Source organism: Lepisosteus oculatus, chromosome 21 (assembly GCF_040954835.1).
Source record: "Lepisosteus oculatus isolate fLepOcu1 chromosome 21, fLepOcu1.hap2, whole genome shotgun sequence".
Taxonomy (NCBI): Eukaryota; Metazoa; Chordata; class Actinopteri; order Semionotiformes; family Lepisosteidae; genus Lepisosteus; species Lepisosteus oculatus.
In genome coordinates, this window is record NC_090716.1 from 2,053,709 (window position 1) to 2,079,705 (window position 25,997).

At 53.9% G+C, this 25,997-nt stretch overlaps 1 protein-coding gene across 3 annotated transcripts in view; it reads left to right on the plus strand.

Annotated features, from left to right (window-relative positions):
- Positions 1–360: 360 nt before the first annotated feature.
- Positions 361–25,997, plus strand: part of LOC102688750 (plakophilin-3) — a 37,212-nt gene continuing 11,575 nt past the window's right edge. The window contains exons 1-6 of one of the 3 annotated variants that reach the window (XM_069181485.1): positions 361–516; positions 8,152–8,338; positions 18,612–18,703; positions 20,286–21,049; positions 22,181–22,304; positions 23,215–23,419. In XM_069181485.1, the coding sequence (XP_069037586.1) occupies positions 514–516; positions 8,152–8,338; positions 18,612–18,703; positions 20,286–21,049; positions 22,181–22,304; positions 23,215–23,419 (1,375 nt within the window). In that variant the 5' untranslated portion in view covers positions 361–513. Of the gene's footprint in view, positions 517–7,698; positions 8,339–10,916; positions 11,009–18,611; positions 18,704–20,285; positions 21,050–22,180; positions 22,305–23,214; positions 23,420–25,997 lie in introns of those variants that run through there. The other 2 variants (XM_069181484.1, XM_069181486.1) reach the window with 2 other exon arrangements.

The following is a 25,997-nucleotide window of genomic DNA, read 5'->3' on the forward strand; positions in this document are numbered from 1 at the left end:
CATTGCTTCCAACACATTGCTGCTGTACTGTTTGTGCATTGATCAATAAACCTTGATTGATTGATCGATTGATTGATTGATGCATTCAAAGCCTGCACGGGCAGAGGAGGGTAAAATCGGGGCAGCCTGACCCCCTGCCACCTGGTCTGGAGGCAGTGCGGCGCCCAGAAGGTTGGGCTTGAGGATTGAGGCGTATTGCACAGTGTCTGGAGAACTGGATATGTCTGTACCGTCAGCCCTCCCCACCCCTGGGCTCAGCGCCATGCGATTTAGTTTTTCTCCTTTATCGTGCTCCGCCAGAACAAGACAGAAAAAGGTGTAGCTGCACAGGTAATTGTCAGGGCTCAGGCTGGGGGGGGGTGGGGGTGGCGCTGGGTTTTAAAGATCCCTCCCCTGCTGTGAAGCTCAGCAGAACAGACAGCGCACAGGTGCGGAAAAAGACATTCCTCTGTTTCGCGGATCTTTTGTCTCCTCACGGACTCCCCAGACACCCGGACCCTGGCAGCAGCTCTCATGGTAAATACAGCGTCTCTTCCCATTTTCCTCTCCGGGCCTGGGCGCGTCCCTCTCCAGACAGCCTGCGCTGTTGCTCCCACTGGGCTTCGGGTAGCAGAGTCTCGGCGATTTACCGCGGTCTGAGCAAAACTGGAACCTGCACCCAGCCAGCGCTGGACAGGGCGGGTTCGCTGTTAGTTCGAATTCCTGCTCCTGAAGACGGGATTTCCCAGAACTGGGATTTGGGGTTTCCAGACTAGTTCTCACAGATCCCAGGGTAATACAGTCCAAGAGAAGTTAGAATACTCTTCGATCCAGTCCAAGATCCTTCATTTGGACCTTGGTTTCCACGAGCACTAATAACGTGTGAACCAATATTGTACCTCCGTGATTCCCTGTGACATAACAATATTATTCTGCGGTGTGACTGACGTTCTGCAGTGCTCATGAAGAAAGGTGTAGGACCTGAAAGAGATGGGGTTCTGTGTGCTGGCTGGGGTGTTTGTGCTCCATGTTGTCTGGGGTCACATCTGGTCTCTGTGAGCTGTGCTGGAGTCAGAGTTAAATCGGGGCCAAGCTGGTGAGCCCGCCTTGTGCAGAGCTGCAGAAACGCAGGGAGGGTGCTGCTCTGCTCCTCTATAAGGGCATGCGCCTTGGTATCATGGCAGATGGGGGGGGGAGGGAACACGGTGAAGGAAAAGATGTGGATCACCTATTATTCCAAGAGGAAACCGGTTTTGTTGTTACTGTGCGGTGACAGACCTGTCTGCTGCCTTACGCCCAGTTTGTGTGAGTGTGCCAGAGGGGCAGGGTTCAGAGAGCTCAGTATCGCTGTGTTTCTGCATGCTCCTCTCACTGTTTGAGTTAAGTATTCCTTCGCGAGAGCTCAAATCGGGCTCGGGTTACAAAGCCTGCTTGAAGACCACATTAACCTTTATTCAAGAAGCCGAGAAACTGAGCAATGAAAAGCTCAAAGGCAATGAAAAGCAGAGGAGCTTGCAGCTCTCGGGGGACTGGAGAATGGGACGGCGGTCTCTGTCTCTGTGCAGGTACCAGGCTCGCTTTGAGAAGGTGCAGCGGGTTCAGGCTGAACATCTGTATTCTTCCCTGGGTCTCACAAAGGCAGAGTAACGCCTCCCACACACATCTGGGCTTCCCCCTCTGATACAGGGTTACAGACAGGAGGCTCCTGGTTCTGCCCCTCAGGTATTTGGTCATAGAGGCCGCAGGTGCCATAGACCCACACACCTTCACGAAAACTGCAAGAAATACTCTTTCCCATTAGTCGGCTGTTTATGTTCCCGCTCTGGCTAAAGAATTGCAGTGTTGCATTATTGATGGGCCTAAATTTTAGCTCGGTGTTCGACCTGAATAATTGATGTTCTCTGGGCGTGCAGTGGGCATTGCTGGGGTGCTTCTCTCTCGGCGAGCACAGAGAGAACCGGCTGGTCATCCGTCTTAAGCTGCGTTCCCCAGCCACCTCGCACAGTGCCATTCAGTCCCTCCATAACTAAAGTATTACCTCGTCTAAAACACATTTAAAATAACCCTAGAATTCTTTGTCTTCTAAAGACCTGACTAAGAAGACTCATTTATTCAACTGATGTTGCTTGAGTAGAATATCTGTAGGCGATCGCTGACCCTGCTCTGGTGGGGTTTCCTCTTGTGTGTTCCCGAGAGCTGGGAATTGAGTGTGATGATGTAAAACTCTGCTGAAGGAATCTCCCATTGGGTGGCCTCTTGGTCAGGCTAGCGTTTGACCGCCAGCTCAAGTGTGCTTGCATCTATCCCGGAAGGTGATGGCATATTCTCGCGATGCATGCGCACGAAGGACACCAGATAAATATCTAACCGATGGGCTAGTCTTCATCGGCTGGGCCGTGCTGTCTCACAAGAAGAGCTCTGCTGGGGGGTGAGAGACTGGGTGAGAGACTGGTGAGAGAGCTGGTTGGCACTGTCCTCTGACCCAGGGGCTGGGCTGAGCTCAAGGCCATCGACAGATTGTATAATAACTTATCACAGTCGGTGGTGCAGTATCAGAGGACAATGGTAACATAACATTACTTAGCCCTATACAATTTCTTGCATTAGGAATTGCAGACACAGACAGGGAGAGAGAAGCTGGGGGTCAGAGCGCAGGGTCAGCCATTGTACAGCACCCCTGGAGCAGTTGGGGTTAAGGGCCTTGCTGGAGTAGGATTCCTCTGCCATCTGTGGGATTTGAACCAGCAACCTTCCAGCCACAGGCGCAGATCCTGAGCCACAGAGCCACCGCTCTGCCCTGCCTCCAGTCTCTACCTGGACTCCCCACCTTGGGCAGGGAGGCTGTTGGTGACATACAGCTCTGCCTTTGCCAATGATGTCAGAGAGTCTGCTAGTCACGAGAGAGTCTGTCAGTGATGTCATAGTGACTGTTAGTCATAAAAGCGAGTCTCCAGTGATGTCATAGTGACTGTTAGTCATAAGAGAGAGTCTCCCAGTGATGTCTGAGCAGGGCTGCCACAGGGAAAGGCGTGAGACAGCTTGTGTGTGGGGGGTGGGGTGGGAGGAGCTGCCTGTGCACACTGATAAGAGGGGCACAGGGCTGAACAGCCACACTGTGTGATCAAATGGCACACCTGTGCAGCACACAATGGGCTTTATTCCAGCTGCTGTGCCAGTGTGAGAAGCCAGTCAGCACAAAGACAGGATACCAACTGCGTTGATTCAAACCAGGAAAAGGAGGAAAACTAAGAGAGAAAGGGCACTTTTAAGTAGACCACGGGTATGTTTTGAAACACAGTGGCACAGTTCACTTTTCAGGGTTGTGTCAAAAGCTGGACCTCAAAAAGTTCTCTGCAATTTTCGATAATAATAATAATAATAATAATTGCTTACACTTATATAGCGCTTTTCTGGACACTCCACTCAGAGCGCTTTACAGGTAATGGGGATCCCCTCCACCCCCACCAGTGTGCACCTCTTCCAGCAGCAGCCTCAGCTTTCCCAGGAGTCTCCCATCCAGGTACTGACCAGGCTCCAGTGGGGCTGCCAGTTTTTGAGTTGCAGAGTGATGTGGCTGCTGGCCATGTCGATGTGCAAGGCAAGGCCTAGTAATGATCAGAATCCACCCTGCGTCACTTGTCCCCACGACAAATCGAGTTTCTGGAGGCCTGTCACAGGTACTGCAGAGGCTGAATGAGCGTTGAGAGACTCTTGATTTTGAGGCCCCTCCCGCCCTGGCTCTGATCCTTCCTTCTGGAGGAGGAGTGAGCTGGGGGGACAGGTCAGCGGGCACAGCCTCCATCTGGGGCAGCTTTCCTGGGGGGCATTTTCCCAGCGAGTGGGAACAGGAGGCACGAGGCAAAACCTTTGGGCTGAATAAAAATCCCAAAAGGCTCGGGACCAGTCGTCCTGCCTGGCTCTTCAACACAACCCCAGTTGCCTTCTGGCATCCAAAATTAAGGTGGCTTGTTCTAGCTTGGGGTACGCACAGGGCCGTAGTCAATCAAGGAAGCGCCAAAGGATTTTCTGGGCAGAGATGGAAGTAGATGCTGGATGACAGGACAGCGCGATCGAGAAACAAGACGAGCGATCCCACTTACAGTGAGAGATTTCGCTCACACAGCAGAACTCTCTTATGACTAGCAGACTCTCTGACATCACCGGCAGACTCTCTGACATCACTGGCAGACTCTCTCTCGTGACTAGCAGACTCTCTGACATCATTGGCAGGCTCTCTGACATCACCGGCAGGCTCTCTGACATCACCGGCAGGCTCTCTCTTGCCATGGTAATTATACAGAGCAGGTTTTTCAAGCTCCCCCTGCCCACAGCCCCCAGGAGCTGTGACACTGCCTTCATGCTGCGTCTTCTGCTCTTGCCTCTTGCCTCCCGCAGTTTCGCTCAGGCCTACTCGTTGCTGTGCCACATTCACGAGGGAGTTACTGTGCGAAAGTACTCAAGCACCTCACTTCATACCAGTGAAACCACACACTGCTGCCTGTTCGTAAGGGGACAGCAGACAAAAAAACAATATAGAGTTATCCTGAAGAAAAGGTGTGAATTGTGATGTTGGTGACTTGTTAAAACTGCCCTTTTTGCAGGTCCCTGGGCAGCTGTAACGTTAGATGCTGCTGGGATACCAGGTCCCTCTTGCTGGTTTATAGATCTGTCACCAGTAATCATTCTTCCACTGATTAACCGGGGAGTCTGGTCGTGTCCAAGACCACTCATAATAAGACTGCTTGTCACAGTGTCGGTTCTACCTCTTTCTCTGAATCACCACTTGATGACCCACTAGAGGCTGTCTGGATCCGAGGGAGAGCAACTGTTTGAAACAGAAGGCTCAGGTCTTTATTTTCGAGCTCCAGCTGGTGAAACATTCGGGCGTAATCCTGAGACAGCAATGACTCCTCCAGTGTATGGACGACCTGTTACGCTGTGCACTGGACGCATCTAGAAGCTACCGTGAGCTTGGCTGGCTTTCGGGTTTAATGATCATGTCAGTGTCCGGCGCTGCAGAATTTGTACGGCTCTACTTTCACCTGGGGTTTTAGTCCGAGTGAAATCTTGCCATTTTTAGCAAACCTGAACAGGATCATTATAATCATGGGGAGCGGTTTTGTGGGATGCAGAGATCAAAGCGACGATAGGTCCGTTATGAACAGTTACACGTGCAAACAGTGTGCTTAAAACTGTTAAATCCGCACGTGGCCATAAAGGTACTGTATGACAATTGTGCTATCGCGTGATCACATGAAGTACGCGAGAATTACTATCTCGTAATGACGACATCAGGTTCTCCTAATTGCGAGGACAGGGTGAGGATCTTGTTTTTGGGTCCTCGGTGGCAGCAATGCGCTTCCGTTTTAAAGCCCACACTCCCTCCTACCCTCTTTTTAATTTCATCGGAGTTCGTGTGGGATCAATGCGTCGTCATCTAGGGGAATAAAAAAAAATGAGGTCGCAGGTGCGAAACGGCAGGAGAACGAGCGAGAGGGGGGTGTCGGCGGGCTGGCGGTCAGTGAATGACCTCTCCTCGTTTGGAGCCAGTCCTGGCTTCTGAATCCTATTCAACAGCGGGGTCGAACTTCAACACAGTTAGATGAACTAAAACCGTTTTCGATAGTGGCATATCCACAAAGTTTGGGAACATTTTTTGGATTATTCTTGGACGTAAACGCAGTAAACTTTCCTAACGAGGCTAGATATCTGACGCCTTTGGGGTTTTTTATTTTTTATTTTTTTACACATAAATATTCAATCACTGTAAAATGTAAGTAGGGGGAGCTTGAAGTCCCCGGTCGTGCATTCATTAGGACTGCTGTCGCCGAGCCGCTGCGCATCTGAGCGCGGAGCGCAGCTCTCCGGAGACGCCTGCATGGCCGGCTCGGAAACTCCCAGGAGCCGAACCGAACCGCGACGTCCGCCCCGGGCCACCGCTCGTCATTCACACAGCCGGGGGGGTCACGGACACGTCCAGTCCAGAACCGCCCTGGCTTCAAAAGGTTCCGACGCGCCACCGTGCCGTTTTCGATTCCGAGCAACGTTTGTTCGGCGAAACGCCCCCCGTTCACGGTCGTTTGTTTTTTTTTTTGTTAAAGGTGTAATTGGCAAGAGTGTCGATTCTCCGGAGAAAGCAGAAGTCGGGGTGGGGCTGAGAACAGAGCAGAGAGGCCACAGAGCACACGAAGTACGGCCGCAGTAGGCATCTGTCCATCCGGCCATTGTCGAAGCCCTTTCTCCAGTTCAGGGTCGCTGGGCCTGACCCTATCCCAGCAGGCAACGGGCGCCAGGCAGGGTACATCCTGGACGGGACGCCAGGCCATCACAGGGCACACGCACACACAAACACACCCAAAGAAGGCTCCACAGCCGAAACGTCGTGTTTCTTTTCTTCTCTTTTAGGCAGGGAATAAACCTGTACCTGTTCCTTTTGCCGTCTAAGCGCGCTGACGCGGCTCCCAACGGGAACTACTTGAGACACTAAAACACTTGCACCTAGGGTCAATTTCCCCCAGAAACAACTGACCTGCCGATGCGATGTCGGCCTTTTGGCTAAGATCAAGTGTGTGTTTCTGGATTGTGGGAGGAAACCCCACCCTGACAGCACCACAGGTCCGGTTCCGAACCCGAGGCAGAAGTGCTAACCGCCGCGCCAGTTAAATCGCATTAAAAACGCGTTCTCAATTGGGAATAACCCAGAGACCCATTCCCACAGCTTGGCATTTTACTAAAGCAACTAGAAGAAAACGCTTTGCTGCAGACGAAAAATAAAGAATTGTTTTTTTTTATTTCAAACAGTTGTTCTGCCTTGGTCTTCCAAACAGCCTCTAGCGGGTTATCAAGCGACGATTCACAGAAAGGTGTAGGAATGACGCTGTGACAATCTCATTACGAGCGGTGCTGGAGACGACGGGACTCTAAAATGCAGTCATCGGGCACCGGTGACAGATTTGTAAAGAGGCGAAACTGTTTAAAAACAAGTTCAGTTCGTGGGTTTGGAAAATAAATCAATGTTTCAATCATCTTTAATTAATAGAGGGCTCCACTGGAGTCCAACACCGCTTTAGTCCAGATAAACGTTTTAGGACAGTACTATAATTTTAATACCTTCGGAGAAAATATTCTCAGACGAAGGAGCAACTATTAGTAACATCAGATTAAATATTAAGGAGACTCGCACTCGCATAAAAGATGTAGAACTACTAACATAGATCAAAGTTTCTTAAATAGCGTTACTAAAGGTTGATTCTACAGTCAAAAATCAATAAATCAGTTGATAAAATGTTGTTAAATACATCAAGCTGTATTGTATATAATGCGTGGTACTAACAAAGTGGATCCAGGATGCACGTTTATCTTAAAAAATGTTTTTCTGTCAACGTAATATCAATAGGACTGCTGTTTGTGTGCCGAGCTGGTGTGTGGTAATTATATTTTCTGCTCTACACACCGTAGTTCAGCGCGGTGCGGTCGGATTTAATTCGTAGTTCATTGTTGCCAGTGGAGAAGAGTAGTTTAGGAAGAGACAGCTGAGTGCGTTAGGCAGAAGTAAAACAACAAATCCGACGTGTTGATTATTCGGCATCTCGCTGGCGCGCCGAACTGTCCGGTCCACCTTAAGGCCTCCGGGGGGAGAGGGGGTCTCGGGGCCAGCGCGGGGGGCGGGCTCACGGGCTCACCTGGATAAGGTAATGCAGGAAGCCCCGCCCCCCCCGCCCTCAGACGACTGCCTTACTGATGTTCGTCCACCGGGAGCGAGTGCAGTTCAGATCGAAGCGAATGGGATAAAAATAGGTCCGAGGACACTAGAGACGTTGCTAGCACCGAGGAGCGCAGAAGATTAATAATTTTTTTTCTTCCTAAAAAAGCGCCCAGCCGAGGCGAGTTGCTCGAGTTGAGCAACGTCTGTGCTCGTTAAATCCAGTCCGGTGGCGTTCGCCTGCAGCGCGGTTTCCTGTTCGTGCGCCGTGCCGAGCAACTTTACTTTTCGCCAGCCCTTAACACCTTCCCTGCCGACATCGTCGTCAAGGAGAAGAAGCAGGAGGACAAAGAGGCGCCCCTCTCTGACTCCACGGAGGGATTTATCTTATTTCGGAACTCGGGGGAGCAGCGCCTCCGGACCCGGCCATGAGCGTCATTTCTGAGACCGTCTTTCTGTCCACTGTGCAGCCCACCAACACGCCCGTCAGCAGCTATGCCGTCCCCTCGGAGATCCAGCTGGAGCGCGGCGGCACCCGCTCGGACGAGCTCTCCCGGTCCCGCCGGGTCCAGCAGCAGGTCCAGCTGCGCCTGGCCGAGAAGTCCTCCGGGTCCGTGTCGAGGGCGGTGAACGGGACAGCCCACAGCACCGCCTCAGGTGAGACTCGCCAGTCCTTCCTCGCCGACGGCAGCTGCTGCGCTGTGGTCTTGTGTCGCGTTTATTGTGTGTTTCTCTTGCGCACCTGGTGTGTGTGTCACCTCCCCAACCCCAAGTACGTGCGGACAGCCTTAAACCCATGAAGGAGGCTTTGATTTAGTGTGGCCGGAGACCCTTCCTGACTTTTCTTTTTTTTTTTAATACTCGCTGTCTTCGGTTCTGCCTCTTCAGAAACTGGCCCGCTCCGTTCACGGCGAGAGCCGTGGGTGAGATGTAGCTGTCACAAAACGGTAGTATCGAGGCGAAAGTGATCGCTTGTTGTGTGCCGAGCTGGCTTGTGGTAATTATGTTCCATGGAGTTTCCTGCGCTATACTATAGATCAGTACGGTCTGATCTAATGAGAACGGTAAACCCTGGTACTGCTGTATGTGTTGTATATATTGCGGGAGGGTAATGGCTTATTAACACCTAAGTTTCTTTAAGGTGTTATGATTTGTTTTTCACTCATTTATAACGCACCTTTCGCGCATAAGACTCAAAGTGCTTTTTTAGAAATAAAATAGAATAGGTTAACAAGATGGAGAAGAGCCAGTAAGCAGGTATAAGTGCAGATATTTTGAAAAAAATCAAAGTAATTAAAAAAAAGTTACACATGCAAACAGTAGGAAATCCATTAAGCAACAAAATTTATCTTGTAAAAGTGAGTCATCGGCATGGAGCTCAAACTAGCCAGCGAGCTTGAGTTCTTGGCAGAGCAGTTTCAAGGTTGTGGGGAGCGGCCCCACCCTCTCTCTTTAACCAGACCTTCGGTGTGGGGGCTGCTGGACACAACATCTCTGCAAGGCTGCCCGCGGCTTGGAATGCCAGCAAAATCATTTCAAGCTCAACTGCTCAATTAACCAGGGGAAGCCAGTGCAGAGTAGCCAGGACAGGAGTCCTTTTCTTGTTTGTCGGGTAGTAATAATAATTGCTTACACTTATAGAGCGCTTTTCTGGACACCCCACTCAGAGCTCTTTACAGGCCCCACCTGGATGATGCTCCAGTCCTCTAACTCAAACCAGCTCTCAGTGGGGAGGAGAGCAGAGTGATGAGGCCAGTTCAGAGAGGGGGGTTATTAGGAGGCCATGATTGATAAGGGCCAATGGGAAATTTGGCTACTCTTTTCGAGAAACACCCTGGGATTTTTAATGATCACAGTCAGGACCTCGGTTTTACGTCTCATTCTAGGGACGGCGCCTTTTTACAGTACAGTGTCCCCGTCACTATACTGGGGCATTAGGACCCACACAGACCGCAGGGTGAGCGCCCCCTGCTGGCCCCACTGACACCTCTTCCAGCAGCAGCCTCAGCTTTCCCAGGAGTCTCCCATCCAGGTACTGGCCAGGCTCACACTGCTGAGCTCCAGTGGGGCTGCCAGCTGGGAGCTGCAGGGTGATTTGGCTGCTGGAGTACCATAATTGCAACCAACCCGTATTGTTTGTAGAAAGCCTTAAATTGCCATGTTGTACTCTATTGTTTAGTGCCCTTTGTGTGTTCAGATGTGAAGCCCAGGCTCTGCCTCGCTGCAGGCTTTTTTCCTCTGCTGCTCCGTGCTGCAGACAGGCTGATGCTCGGGGTGTGAATTGCCGTGCAAGTCGGGTCAGGACAGCAACCAGAAAAAATTCCCCTGAATCGCCCTGAACGTGCAGAGCACAGAGACAGGGCCGAACCCCTCCCCCCCCGGGCCACGCACGAGGCAAGTGCACAGCAGACGATGAGAGAGGGCAGAGTGCTGGAAAACCTCCCGTAGGCCAGGGGACGGATAAAGCGCACCTGGGCCCACAGGGATCTTGTTCCCTTTGACCCACTGCGGCGTGCAGATCTCGCGCGGGACGTCCCGGCGGTGGGCTCTGGGGTGAGCCCTGTGCGGGTTCGCCGACGTTCTGCAAGTGTTCCCCTGTTCCCCTGGGGCTCTGGAGCAGCAGAGCAATGCTTTGTGATGTTTGTGGCGAGCTTGCGTCCTGTTCTGCCTGATCTTATTGAGCAATGACTTAGTCAAAACACCACCCCCCCACCCCACCCCACCCCTCCAGTGTTCTCGCTTGACGAGACGGTGCAGTTTGTTTTGCCCCGGGGGGAATATCTCTGCGCGCGGGGCGAGACAGTGCCGCTGGAGCTACGGGCGTGAGCTCTCTGCTGGTCGCTGCTCGTGGTGGTGGTGGGGGGGGGTGTCATTCGCTGTTGCTCCTGTGAGGGCCTTGGGAATGGCTCTCCGCGCCCGACACGTCCTGCCCGGGACGCTGAGCACATGCCCTGAAAGGAGCAGGTCCCGTGGGTGGGAGGGCGGGCCTGGGTGTGTCAAGGGGGAGTTTGTGACAAAGTCTGCTGGTCTGCAGAAAGGGTGAGTCACGCTCCTGATTGCTGCAGCTCCCATCCGCTCGGGCTGTGCGAGTGGACGTGATGTACCTCTTATCTGCGGACGCGTGGTTCCTTCACGCCGAAGGCTACCAGACTGGATGTTTTGTGTCTTCGTAACAAGGCGGCGGCGGCTGCTTCTGCCGTGGGTGGTGCTGCGCCCTTTTCACTTCCACCTCGACGCAGTGGTGAGCTGAGAGTGTTGCCAAAACAAATGCGTAGCCCCCTCTGGATCTGCTGGCTTCTGCTGGCAGCAGGCATCACAGGGCCGCAGGTCAGTAATCCTGGTGCAGCCAGGTCTCGGGGCGCCACAGCGCTGCAGGTCACTAATCCTGGTGCAGCCAGGTCTCAGGGCGCCACAGCGCTGCAGGTCACTAATCCTGGTGCAGTCAGGGCTCAGGGTGCCACAGCGCTGCAGGTCACTAATCCTGGTGCAGTCAGGGCTCAGGGTGCTCCAGTGCTCCAGAGCTGCAGGTCTCTAATCCTGGTGCAGTCAGGCCTCAGGGTGCCACAGCGCTGCAGGTCACTAATCCTGGTGCAGTTTGGGGTTTAGGGTGCTACAGAGCTGCAGGTCACTAATCCTGGTGCAGTCAGGCCTCAGGGTGCCACAGCACTGCAGGTCACTAATCCTGGTGCAGTTTGGGGTTTAGGGTGCTACAGAGCTGCAGGTCACTCATCCTGGTGCAGTCAGGTCTCAGGGTGCCACAGCGCTGCAGGTCACTCATCCTGGTGCAGCCAGGTCTCAGGGTGCCACAGAGCTGCAGGTCACTAATCCTGGTGCAGTCAAGGCTCAGGGCATCACAGGGCTGCAGGTCACTAATCCTGGTGCAGTCAGGGCTCAGGGTGCTACAGAGCTGCAGGTCACTCATCCTGGTGCAGCCAGGTCTCGGGGTGCTACATGTCAGGATGTGACAGTCAAGGGTGGGTGATGGACTCTGGGGCTCTGATGTGGCCTGACCTGGCCCAGTCCAGCCCAGTGGGGTGCCTGGAATGAACAGATCCATGACCAGTCCCAGTTCCTAATACCTCAGCTGGTGTGGGGTTTTCACACCGGCCCCTGCTTCGTGCTCCAGTCAATCGACCAGTTATCGGCCAGTAATTGACGTACAGTGGTATGGATTGACAGTTACTAGAGTGAATCTGTGTGCTAGAACAACACTGTTAAAGGACGCTGTGACCTTGACTCCAGTCAAACACGGGGGGGAATGTAGAGATAGTGAAAATTACACGTTACACCTACGTTTGTAAATATGATTCCCATAAAGGCCGGTAATATATCATGAAGTGAAAGTTTTCTACGTCCTTTTTTTTTTTTAAAAAAAAGAATCCTTCCTCATTTTCCGAAGTGTGAGAAAATGCCTTGCGTGCCTGAACTGTTGCAGGCGACTCCGCCCGGGGTGGTGTGGCGGGTAGGCGCGTCCCTTAGCCAGACAGATAACATCACAGGCGGGGAGTTCTGGAGAAACAACGTGACATGCAGGCCGTGTTCCGCCCTTTCGCGGAGAGTCGATCGTTCTCCAGGATGAACGAGACTACCCGTTAGTCCGCCTGGAAAGCCAGGCGAGAGAGAGATCGTGGGATTGTTCCTTTTCGGTCCTGAGTGTCGGGAACGGTTTGTCTAACTCGGCGCGTGTTGAAAACGAGCGTCGCCAATTAGCAAAAACGCCGCAGAAGCCCCGAGATCTGGCAGGCACTCCGCAGTAAATTCTTAATCGGGGATGAATCCCATTATGATCCCACGAACCCGCACGCGGCGCGCGTGCTCCGTGGCGGGATGGGAGGGGGGGTCGAGGCGATCGGGAGAGCGGACCCCCTGCACGTTCCCCGGCGGGGGTGAGTTTCAGCGCTCCTGCGTCTGATTTCACTCCCGAGAGCCGTCGCCGGCGTTTAATCTAGAAAGAGGGTGCCCTAGATTCGAGATCAATTAATTTTCTCTTTTCTTTGCTCAAACGCACTTCTGGGAAATACGGTTTGGAGAAACTGGAGCATGTTTTCCCCCTGCAGCAGAAGACTTTGAAAGCTGCCCCCCAGCTGCCAGCGTTTGACAGACGGGGGTTGTGACGAGCTGGTGAGCAGCACGTGGTGGCGATCAGTATTTCTGTGGAAAGGAGGAGATGTGCTGTGGCAGTTTTAGGGAGCTGATCGGGGGGGGTCATGTGACGGGTCAGAGCCGGGCCGCTGGGTGACCCCTCTCGTCCCTCAGGTCAGACGAGAGCGTCTGGCATCAGCTGGCAAAAACTGCCGTGGGTCTGCGCGGTTCTGTCTCCAGAGAGTTGCTTCTCTAAAGAGGGGGTGTCGGTCCTGTGGGTCCAAGATCTCTCTTCCCCAGCTGACCCTCATCCTTGGGGGCGTCCCGGTACCCCCCAGCCTGCTTCCAGCGGTGACGTCCAGTCCTCCCTCTCGGGGGCTGTGGCACACGGATGAAGGGAGACTGTGTCAAACAGGTGTGCGCCCATTTTCACAAAGCGATAGCCCAGCCCAGGGTGGGGGATGAGCCAGGCCTCACCTGCCCGACAAGGGGGCTGGGAATCTCGACGCCATCGCGGGGGGCTTGATCTCGTCAAGTGACTGATGTCATCTGGAATCTAATTCGCAGTGCAGGTGGGGAGCTGCGTCAGCAGGCGTAGGCTGCAAAGGGACAAGTAAGAGGTTTATTCCCTGCTGAAAAGAGAAGAGAGAAAATGCAATGTTTCGGCCGTGGAGTCTTCTCCAAGTGTGAGGGTGAAGACCTGAAGAAGACTTCAGGGTCGAAACGTTGTTTACTTTCTTCTCCTTTCAGCAATGAATAAACCTCTTACTTGTTCCTTTGCATCTAGTTAGCATCAGTGCGCTGGAGTCTTAGCTCCAGGTCTCTTGACTGTGTTTTTACTCCTGACGGTCGCCCTCAACTCGACTCGGACCGAGGTCAGAGGGCCCCTTCCCCCATTCCTCCTAGTTGGGCTGAGGCCTTTTTCCCTCCTCCCGGTAGGAGGACCGTTCTCGAAGGCTCTTGAAGGACTTTCCGCTCGAGAAGCAGGGTAGGGGTCAGTCCTGGGGCACGAGGCGCCCTGTGCCCTGACCGGAGTGTGTCAACAGGAGCAGTCACTGCAGAGTGATGAGGGGAGCTGTGCTGAAGCTTACTTCACCTGGATGGCTGCACGAGTCTTCATTACAGTAAAGTAGAGTACCATTAACGAAGGCAGTAGGATTTTTGTACTGTATTTCCTTTGATCTTCTTCCTTCATCTGAGCTCCTCTGTGCTTCTCATATGACCTTTACACCAGCTGCGGGACTGTGCGGTTTTTAGAAGGGGTTGTGTTTTGGGGGCTGTGGGATTTGATAGAAACGCCTTGTGCTGGCCCTGGGGTAGAATATCGAAGGTGCCCACAGAAGAGCACAGCTGGAGACTGACCACTGGCCGCTGGCTGATCGTGCAGCGCTAACCCGCTGGCTTGGGCAGGAGCTTAGCGTGTTGCCTGAAGAGACGTTGCTGTCCCTGGTCTTATCTGCCCTCCGGGTGCGAACAAGTTCCCTTGTCTCAGCTTCTAAATATAATTGAACCAAGTTTCCATGATGTTACTGTGGGGTCATCTGAAGCACGGGGTCAAACAAGAATGTGACCCCCCCTCCTCCAGCCCTCCGATCTCAGACTGCAAGAGGTAATGGGTCTGGAATGTGTGCGTGGTGGGCGGATTGCAGTCCTGAGCAGATAAGGGAGCCCAGTGTAGAAGCCTGGGCTGTTGTCTGTCAGAGTGCAGCTGGGTGGTCAAAGTCTGGCAGCCTCAGAGCCGCGCGGCTCTGGCTGAATAAGGACTTGGAGCATAAGAGAGCTTCAAAGTGGCCTGTCTTGACCATTGGGTTGCTAGTAGCTCCCTGATCCAAGAACCTCACCCCGCAGTTTCTTGTGAGAAGCCAGGGTCTTGGGTTCAACAGCGATGGGTGACAGTCTTGGGAAGAGGGTAACCCTGGCAGATCAAGTTCATCCATCAGGGTCGTTACCGAAAAGGTTGCTCATCTTATTTGATGGAAAAGCAGCTTTGTTCATGCAGGCTGCCAGTCTTTACTGTCTGCGACCACAACCCCTCCCCCCCATCCCAGAAAGCTCTGTGTGCGCAGAAGTCATAATTCAAGCGAATCAACAATGAACAAAAGGGCTAAGCCCTGCCTGCTGCTGGGTCAAGGGTTCGAGCGTGCCCTGGGAGGTGTTCAAGGGCGGGCGGCATCAAAGATGAAGGAGGCTGGCTCACCTCGGAGTCGGTGTGGCAGCTGGCCGAGAGCGTTAATCGCTGTGACAGTGCCCCATCCGTCGCACCAGGGCAGCTAGTGCGCTTGTCTGGCAGCTGGACCCTGGTTTACTGCCACTCTGCTTCTCAAGGTGAGCCAAGGCAGTCTGCCCCCCCAGTGAACCACAGCCAACAGGAGGCCAATGAGTCAGAAGAAAGGAAACGGGTTTTAGGAACAGGAGGGCTGCAGTTTGAACTCCCTATTACAGGGCGTGTGATTGACAGAGCTGAGCCAACACGCATTGTGTGCTCCATGTTGACCAAAAATGTGTGGAGGAGGAGAGCAATTAGCGCTAAACGCTCTGAACGTCTTTACAGGGGGTTTTACAATCTGGGAGCTTCTGATGCTCAGAGAGATAGCAAGGGGAAACTCCTGTTCCTCTGCCCAGGCTGGGAAAGGGTGGGGCAGATTCATGTAGGGGAGCTGGTTTGCATAGAAAAAAAAATAGGAATTTACCCAATTTTTTTTCCTGTAAAATGCCATCCTGATTTATCAACTTAGTTTCAAATTGAGGGGGGGAGGGGGGTGATCAGTCACCGCTGCCAAGCATGTTTTTATATCCTCCTAAAGGGGACACATTAGTTACAGGAGGTGAATTCTTGGGGCTTCCAGAGCAGGGGCTCTCAGTGTTCATATCAAGAAAAGAGAGGCATACAGGAGTTTGTATACGCATGGCCGCCACTGAAAACTCCAGCGCACACTGCTTTGTTGATTAAACAGAGAGATTGCTTAGCATTGAGGTGTGTGAGTACAGTCCCTGGGGTGGGGCGCTTGTGGCTTGCGGTTTGCTGCTAAGCGCCTGCCCTCTCGGTCTCCGCCAGCCCCATGAGGTGGAGGTGGCAGAGCAGGTCTCTGGCTGGGTGTTGTCCAGCTGTTCTGGGGTGTGGCCTCTCTAGGGAAAGCAGGCGGGCCTGCCCAGACCGGTCGGTCCTCTTGTCTCGAGCTGTCTACTCGCCCCTCCCAGCACGTCAGTGCCCACTGGGTCGTTTGAAACTAAACACGCGCGCTCCGGCCCAATCCGGCGCCCGGGTCCTTAGCCGGAGCAGAGATCTCGCACGTACGAGTGGAATGACTGACACATGAGCACAGCTTATCCGGCTTGGCAGCAGGTTTTTATATTCGAGAAGAGCTTCCATGCGGAGCGAACGGAGAAGAAGGATTTGACTTTCATGCACACACCTGTCTTTAACCAGGTTGTCAAAAGATGAAGTGTCATCGCTGGGCAGAAAGTTGCGTGTTTGGGCGAAGTGCTAGGGGGAGTAATAAAATGGAATGATTTTCAGCTTTGGATATCTCCCTTTCTCACAGTGTGTTTTAAAGAGCAATCTTCTCTTGAAGGCAGCGATTAGAGATTTGGCAGTGGCAGAGTCAGTGCTTTGTACTAGGGCCTGTCAATGGAGCGTTGCACAAGTGGAAATGTTAATAGTTTATTAACAGAATGACATTGGTGTGCCGATCACCAACCTCTAGTGCAGATCTAAATATCGAAACCCTAATCTTGACCATGGCTGAGCCTCGCCCCTGGGTGATCATGGTAGCAGGGGTGTGTTGTCATCAACAGCTACAGAAAGACCTGTTGACAGATTGACAGTTCTTCCTGTGCCCTAGGCAAATCAGGTCAGGAAGACTGGCAGGTTTGTAAAACAGTTAACGCACACACGGTGAAGCTAGGACAGTTTCTGCGAGGTGAAAAATTAACTTGTTGCAGTGGAGCCATGTAGTAAAAATACCAGATGCTTTAAATTCCTGGCTTAAAACCAGCTAAGTCGTGTCCTAGCTTGGCGAACATGAATTGTGATCACTGGGTTCGTCTTTCAGGGGTCTGTTTACTTTCTAGCTGTTGTGCGATACCTAGAGCGAAATGTTCTCGGCAGGAGGATCCAACACAGACACAGGATGTCTTACAGGACCATACATCTTGCTAAGAGCTTCGCTCCGTTGGACATTCCTGCTGTAATCCCTGAGCAGAATCTTCAGCGAACACAGATCAAACGGCAAACAGGAGCTGTTAACCTTTCAGTCCCATCCCACAGGTCAGGAGTTCTGACCCTGCCTGGTGGTCAAATTCTTTCCCAAAGCACCGTGCGTCGCTTTCGCCTTTGCACTTTTAGAAAATAAAGAATTTGGTCTCTAAATGGCACGTCTGCTTTCTTGGAGGAATACCCTTAAAGAGTGGGGAGGAAAAAAGACAGGCAAAAGACTTATCGGTATTTAGAAAGAGCTGGGTTTTGTGTTCCCGGAGTTTATCTAGTATAACATGAACCGGCTCTTTTTCTTGGGAATTGCTAAACAGCTGGCCTGCTGCGGCCTCTTCCTCTCCTGTTTTCGAGAAGAGCTTCCAGGGAGGATTGTCATCAGTAGAGAGTGCTGATAACCCCAGACAGGGTGCACAGGGGAGTCAGGCCCGGAAGAGGCAGGGATAGGTTTGAAAGTTTTTCCCATCCCTGAATTTTAGAACAAGATGAGCAACAGAGATTTTGGAAACCGCTCCCCCCACCCCCTGTCTTTCAGAGCTGTCTTCTGATGGCAGTCTCTGCCGAGGATGGGATGCACCCACATCCCCGGAGCAAACGGGATCCACGAGAATACAGGAGAAAATAAATCTGGAATTGTGCAAGAGCAGCACCGAAGGGACAAGGGGTTAGCATCTCGCTGTGAGGAGCGTCGGGTGGGGACTTGCTAATGAAACTGCAAAGCCTCTCGACATGGGCACCCTTGTGTGGCTCTTCACACCTCTTGTGCGCGGCACGACATCATGAGTCACCCCAAGGTTGTAGGGGGCGTTCGATCCGAAAGAGGTTCGGACGTTCCGCCACTCCAGCAGGCAGGAGAAATTCAGCCATCTGGGATCGTTGGGCCTGCACTTAAGCCACTATCAATGAGGACGGTTCCTTAATTAAACAGCTGAACACGCAGTTCGCTAGACAACCTGCTGCACAGCCGTTAATGCCCAACTCGGCAGCAGCAGGTTCAAAGACCTTTCCTGTGATTGCATCCACTTCTGGTTCAGAGGAGACTTGCTCTTCGGCTTTCTGCAAGGGCGGGGAGGGGGGGTGGTTTTCGGCTCGGTACTGCGGAGCGGTATGACGCTCCAGTACGTCGCTCTCGGCCAGCAGAACGAACGGTAAGGGCGTTTCCACTGCGGAACAGGTTTGGTCATTGCAGAGATGGAGGGCGTCTTCCATTTTCAAAGAAATTTGACTTGTGCATTTTGTCCCCCTATCTGGCTCCTTAGTTTAAGCGCGTAAAATTTAAGACTTGTGCGTGATGAATCCATCATTGGTTTAAATCTTTGCTTCCAAGTTCTTCATGCCTTTACCTTTAATACCTGCGTTTAATCTGTGTGTAAGGCCAAAGGTGGGTACCTACGGGCTCTGCTGGGTCAAAAAGAACCGTTGAATTCTGAAATGCTTACAAGAGTTTGATTAACCCCCCCCCCCCGACTGGTTATAAGGCTTCAGAAAGTCTTAATGAATGCAGGGATCTGGACCTTGACCTCTGAACCTCAGGTGAATTGAAGGCCCATGGCACCCATCCCTCAGAGTGTGATTAGATGCAGAAACCGCCTGCTTCCTCCCCGATACTGACTCTGCCTGTTCCTTCTCCTCCCCTAGACTACGGAGGCTCCTCTACCGTGAAGTACTCCACATACAACCCTGGGTACAGCTCCAAGTCCCAGATGTACGCAGTCAACAGGAGAATCGCTGTGAGTCTGACGTCACGCCTGCTCTTTCAGAGTCATATAGGAGAATTCCAGGGGGGTTTAATGGTCTAATATGGGATCTGGTCGAATACAGTAGATAATTCTAAGAGCTATAAGGTGAAGTAATGGTTTGGGTTCTGGATACATGCCCAGCAGATTCAAATCCAAGGCGTCTGACGCTAGTGCTGTACCTGTGAGGAAGGTGCTTGATCCCGCATACGCCAGTAATCCCAGCTGTGCCAAAATCTGATTGCAGAAATAGCAGGTAATCGTGCCATCTTTGCAAGTTACTTTGCATCAGGGCACCAGCTCAGTAATATTAACATACTGTCAAAAATCACATCCTGCTCATAAAGATCACACCCCCCCAGGGAATTGCAAAACCCGCCAACTTTAGCGATGAATAAGAGGAGTGAAACTAGGCGAGGAGTTTTCTTTTGTCTGTGCTGAGAAACCACGTGTTCGAATGCAGGAAAGTGATTTTCTCCCTGGGAACTGGAAGTAGCCAATGCTAGTCCCGGAGAGTCCCCCGTCATCATCAGGTTCTAAAGATGTGGACGAATGGGTGTTTTTTTAGATCTGTTTGTTGCAGAATATTTTAACAGTATTGCAGGATAGCCAAGAGCCACAAGCCACAAGCTGAGCAGTCTCGCTTTGAAACAAACGTTCTGGAGAAAAATCTCCACGTCCGAAGCTGCCGATTCGGGCAGGAGGTGTACACCCCTTTTGGAGCCAGGCTAGCCCAGACCGGACCGTCCTGCGGTATTTCACAGCACTGTGCCAGCGCCGTCTTGAGCAGCCGAAATGACCCCTCTCGTCTTGTACTTTCTGCTTGGCTTCATTTTTCTCTCTTTTGGTTTGGCCCTGGTGTACCGCAGTAAACAGTTAGAATGATCAGTGCAAGGGTGGTCTATTTTAACAGAAACGATGTCTCCAAAACACGCTGACTGCCTGGACCCTAGCCCTCCATTTCTGACGACAGGGGCAGTGCAGATTTTAGAGCCCAGAGCCCGAATGAGCATTTTAACAGATCTGGTCATTCCATAATGTTTAATAGTCGTTTAATATGGTCCATGCAAACTTGGAGAAACACAAAGGAGATGTTTTTCTATAGTAGTCAACTGAAGAGAGAGAGAGAAAAATCCTTCGGATAATCAAGCACAGCGAAGACACTCCCAGCCCCGCAGAGTGGGTGACTGTAGGCACGAACTCTGGGCTTAAGGTCAGGGTCTTCAGCATTGACACAGTTGCAGACTGGTTAAACCTGGCCCATAGAGATCTGGCAAAGCTCCTGCGTCCAGGATGTCGGGCTGCTGGGAAGATCATGTCCAGTCTGCATGCCCACGTTCTTCTTTCTCCTTTTCGTCCCACCTGGGAGGCGTCAGTGCTGAAGTGTCCCAGAATGCACAGCTAGCTCTGCGGGGCTGGTCCTCCTCCCGCCGCGGTCAGGCCTGCGTCGATCCGCCTCCCTCCAAAAACCGGGAGTCCCCGGCCGCTGGAGAGCTGGGCTTGAGGTGGAGGAGCGGGCAGGTGTTTTGTGTTGGCGGCCCAGTATTAGCGGGTGACGTTTTGCTGTCCCGCGCAGGGCAGCCAGATGTCCAAGTACGGCAACGGGGCGGTGCGCGGCTTCTCGACCCGCTCGGCGGTGGAGATGGGGCCGCGCCAGAAGATCAGCCTGGGCGCCGGGGGCGGCAGCGTGTACCAGCAGGGCGGCGCCGACGTGCGGGCCGGTTACCAGACCCGGCAGACCGTCTCCCGCACCGTGAGCCGCGGCGGCGGAGGGGACCCCGAGGTCATATCCCTGAGCTCCCTGCGCTTCCGGAGCCTGCCGGCCCAGAGCGCCGTCTCCCACTGGATGCGGGAAGACAGCGACGGCAGCCTGGCGTCGGAGCGGGACGCCACGGTCAACCGGCACTCCACCTACAGCGCCTTCGAGGGCTACAGCGCCGCGGGCCAGGCCAGGCAGGCACCCCTCGTGCCCTCCTCCTCCATGCGGCGTTCCCTGAGCGGGACCCTGTACCGCCAGGCGGGGGGCGGGGCCGAGGGCGTGGCCATGGGCGTGGCCGCCGACGAGGGCCCCGCCCACACCTACAAGGGGCCGGCCCACCGCACCATCAGCCGCGTGCACAACCGCAACCGCATGAGCGTCAGCTCCGTGTCGCAGCAGCAGCAGCAGGTGGCCGCCGGGGGCTACGGCATCATGGGCCAGGGCATGAGCGGCTCCCAGGCGGCCATGCTGGCGCAGCAGGGCACCCTGAACAGGGCCATGTCCGTGAAGAGCCTGCACAGCGTGGGGAAGGGGGTGGACCTCTACGACGGCCAGTTTGACTTCATGAACTCCAACGGCGGGTGAGTTACGCGGGGTTGCGGCCCCTTCTCTTCTTCCTCCTGGCTCGCAGAAGCCGCAGAGCTGTGCTGGGTGGGTGGGGGGGGCAGGCTGGTAGGTCTCGCGTGGTGATCTGGTGACCACAGGTTAACCGACAAACATCTGTGCTTGAGAAGAGCCCCCGTCCACTGAACAAAACTCAGCCGATGGCTCGCTGGGCAGACCCAGCGGGTACTCTCAAAGCCGGGGTCAGCTGCTGCTTTGGGAAGGAGTTGAATATTGTTACTTTAGTAATTCTCCCATTCCTCCCTCTGGTCCTCTGTGTGCAGCAGTCCTCTCCAGAATTATTGAAGGTCACGTCCTGATCTTGCTGGGTTTAGGGAGGAGAGTGGGGAAAGTTTGGCTCAGGCTGTCCCGGAGCTGCAGAACCGGTCTGGGTGTGGCAGAGGGTGGGATGGTCTGACGGGGCCCTGTTTGATGTAAAGGAAGACAGCCGCCTCATGAATAATTAACCCCTGCGGCTACGCCCGTGCAGCTGAGCAGGTGGCTGTGGCTTGAGTGAGTCTCGAGAGGCCCCAGCGTTGCCGAGCGGGGCTCTTCTGTCCCGTCGCACGCGTGGCTTGGCCAGAGTCCTGTCCTGTGTCCCCTGAACCTCGTGTACAGACGGCTCGGTGTCACTTCAAATGCTTTCCAGCATTGCAGCAGTTTCGATAAGGGGAGGGTTGGTTTGAGATCAGAGGCGTTATAACCTGCAATCGCAGTCATTCGCCCGGAGCATCGGCTTGGAGGAACTTTAGTTTTACACATGTTCACACACGTGGAAATAAATACAGAGCCGAAAAGAAAGGACAACCCCTTAAAATTCTGTTTTTACAGATTAAGACCTATCTGACCTTCATCTAGTCCTCAGAAATTCCTAACAGTAGCTAGGTGTGACCGATAACACCCGTTTTACTTTATCAAACCAAAAGAAAAAGTCAGCCAGCATTCAGAAGCCCTGTGTGGGGGAAAAAATAAGGGCTGTATCAGTGAAGAAGGTAATTTGAACCAGGTGAGCTAAACAAGTGCTGTAGAAATGCGTGTGCCCTGTGTCTGTAGTTTTCCATCTGTGTGCCTGTGCCTCTCTCTCACTCTCTGCCCTCTGACCTCCACAGGCTCAACAACCTGACCATGTCCACCGCGGTCAGCTACCTGTCCATGCTGGACCCAGAGATGCAGTTGCTGGGGGCAGCCTACATCCAGCACGAGTGCTACCACAACAGCGACGCCAAGACCCAGGTAGGAGCCCTCTGCCCCTCTACCTCCTGCCATTCCCTGAGGATCGGCTCTCCCAGTAGCTCGTCTCCCATGCTGGAACCACGCAGCGACCTTGTTCCCAGCATGCTTTGGGACGCTTTCTCTCATTCGGTCTTGTTTTAGCTCAGTAAAATAACTTTTTTCAGTCCGTGTCCTTTGGTTTAAAAAAAAGGGAGTGGGGGAGGGGGGATAAGAACATGGATTTCTTTTTGCTTGCCCACTGCGTGCGCCCAGCAGTGCGGGCGGTTCCTGGGAGTGTTTGCTGGGAATGCTTTGCGCCGCTGGGATCAAGTGTGTTTGTCCCCATGGCGCGTGTGGGCTGGTCCCCACCGGAGCCTCGTTTGAATGCCCCACTCCTCTTGTTTTCATACATGTAAATGCTGCTCCGGGGCAGCTTTGCGAGACGGCGAGGAAAGACGAGGAGTAGAAAAAGAACAGTGGCTCAGTTCGAGCTTTAGGCTACAGAAACGTCCAGGTTCTGAGGCAAACAAGCTGGTTTCAGTGGAGCTGCAGGCCCTCCCTTGGAAGCGAGACGGGGGGGGGGGGTCGGACTGGGCCCCCCCTTGGTAGTGAGACGGGGGGGAGGGGTCCAGACTGGGCCCCCCCTTGGTAGTGAGACGGGGGGGAGGGGTCCAGACTGGGCCCCCCTTGGTAGTGAGACGGGGGGGAGGGGTTCAGACTGGGCCCCCCTTGGTAGCGAGACGGGGGGTGTCGGACTGGGCTTGAGTAATAGACGGCGAGTCTAGGAATTCTTCCTTTCACCTCGTGTCTTTACTGACGTGCCCCTCATGAAGTGCAAACGCATGTGCATGTGCAGTACAGGACCAATGCTCAGGCCACGCGTGTGTGTGTGTGTGTGTGTGTGTGTGTGTGTGTGTGTGTGTGTCCGCAGGCGCGCCAGCTGAAGGCCATCCCCGCGCTGGTGAAGCTCTTCAACAGCGAAAGCCAGGACGTGCAGCGCTACGCCACGGGCGCCATGCGCAACCTCATCTACGAGAACCTGGACAACAAGAGCGCTCTGATCGAGGCCGGCGGCATCCCGCAGCTCATCGAGGCGCTGAGGGAGTCCGACGACGAGCTGCGCAAGAACGTCACCGGTATGCCCCGCCCCTCGCCCCGCCTTCTCGCACCGCCCATCTCTTGCTCCGCCCCCTGACCCGCCCCCACCTCGCCCCTGCTTCCTGCCGCCCCGCCCCCCTCGCCTCCTGCCTCTTCGCCTGCCCATCGAACCCACAGGGTCGTAAGTAAGTGGGTATCCCACAGCTAAGTGGGGTTTTGAGTTCAGGAGAAAGCAGAGCTCAGGGATCAGGGAACCGTGGCTGAGAGCAGAGCAGAGAGAGGCCACAGAGCACACGAAGTACAGCCACAGACACCACAGTGGGCATCTGTGCATCCGGCCATTGTGGAAGCCCTTTATCCAGTTCAGGGTCGCTGGGCCTGACCCTATCCCAGCAGGCAACGGGCGCCAGGCCATCACAGGGCACACGCAGACACAAACACACTCACACCTAGGGTCAATCTTCCCATTAAACAATTAACCTCCCAGCGCGTGTTTGGACTGTGGGAGGAGACCCACATGAACACGAAGATGGCATAGAAACTCCGTGCCTGCAGCCAACAGCCCAGGAATCGAACCCAGGGCCACGGGGCTGTGAGGCAGCAATGCTGACCACTGCACTACCGACTGTGAGCACCCAGGCTCTGACAACAGGTTATGGACTAATCGGACGGGATCCACATATTAATTAGTGACTAAGTGCTGAATAGGCTAAATGGACAGAAAGACCTCCTGCTGTCTGTGTAATTCTGTTCTGGAATCAAGCCTTGTCCTTGAGGTCCGTAATCCAGGAGGTTTTCTAGGTCTCTCAAAATTCAGCAGCTGCCTTGTGCCTGTGGAGAAGGGGGGGATCAAGCCCTTTCCCTCATGTCTCCCGGCGGCTGGGGGGTTTCGAACATTGTGCTGCACTTCAGTGGGGAGCGGTGGCTTTGTGGCTCAGGACCTGCGCCTGTGGCTGGAAGGTTCAAATCCCGCAGCCGACAGAGGAATCCTACTCTGCTGGGGTCCTGAGCAAGGCCCTTCACCCCAACTGCTCCAGGGGCGCTGTACAATGGCTGACCCTGCGCTCTGACCCCCAGATTCTCTTCCTGTCTGTGTGTCTCATGGAGAGCAAGCTGGGGTATGCAAAAAGAGAAATTCCTAATGCAAGAAATTGTAAAGGGTTAATAAAGTGGTGATGATGATGATGAGTGCTTGAATGAAGGGGCTCATTCACGACGGGGCTTCCAGTGCTGCTGTCTGGAATATGAGTGGTCCACTGAAGGGCCTGTGCTCCTCTGTTCCTGTCCAGCCGGTGGGCAGCAGGGCCCGCCTGCCTGTTGGCAGACGCTCAACGCCCATCAGGGCTGGGGTGACTGGGCCTGTTGGCAGACGCTCAACGCCCATCAGGGCTGGGGTGACTGGGCCTGTTGGCAGACGCTCAACGCCCATCAGGGCTGGGGTGACTGGGCCTGTTGGCAGACGCTCAACGCCCATCAGGGCTGGGATGACTGGTCTGCACCCTTTGCCCCCCTGTGTGTGTCCTCTGCTATCACACAGGCGGAGGGCAAACAGACCTTGAGATTCCTGTGGCCTGGCATCCACTCCAGCTCCTGGTGAGGGAGGCAAAGACAGGCCCCTTGTTCCTGGGGGGAGGGGGAGAGAGCGCTACAGCGAGATACCGGAGACGCATTGTGACTGGCCCTGGGCCGGACGGGACATGCCAGATGAGCTTCTCTCCTTTTCCCACCAGGCGCTCCAGGGATCCTGCCTGTCCGTGTCGATTCAGTTTGACCCTCCCCTCCCTCGTTCTGCTGCACAGCCAGGTTGTAATTTTTGGGTGCGTTGGAGTCACTGCAGCTTATCTTCAGACATAATGACTCCGCATGCCAGTCCCGATCTGTGCCAGTGCCACGCAGACACACCTGGGCATGTTTTCAGATTGCAGGGCGTGCCAGTCAGTGCCAGCCCGACAGCGGGGCTTGGGGGTTGCAGAGACCCTTAGAGGGCCTTGCTCCTCCTGGGCTGGGTCTGCTCCGTCCCAGTCTCCCAGTCCTTCCTCCCCCCCACTCCACCAGCCTGCACACCTGTGCCCCACCTGATATAGATCCCGGCCCAGTGTGGCACTTTCACCAGGGCAGGAAGGAATCCGCAAGGAGGAGCCCCTTGTAGGAATCCAGTTCAGTTCAGAATTCAGTCTGTGTGTCATAGGCTCAAGCGCAGTGTCGTTCTTATCTGCCTGTATGCTCTGATACGAAGACAAAGAAACGCCACACCTAAACGCAGAACAGCAACGGCAGCAATCAAGCACTACTTAAATAAACCCCGGCACAAGCGGCGTGCAAAATAAAAAAAACACATCAGTGCAAGAGGGGTAGAGGGAGAGCTCAATAACCTGACAGCTTGCAGAATCCAGTTCTGGTGTCCCCCTAGTCTAGAAACATTGTGTCGGCGTTCCAGACTCGCTCTAGATCTGGTCCCGGTTGTTCTGGACCTGCGGCAGGCAGACTCTCAGGGCTCGGTTTAAGGAGAACATGCCGGTGTGCTAGGAGGCACGTTCACGCCTTCATCATCACGACTGCTGGATTGCTGCGTGCACGCTGCGTGCTGGTGCCTGTAGATTTCAAATCAAATCAAAG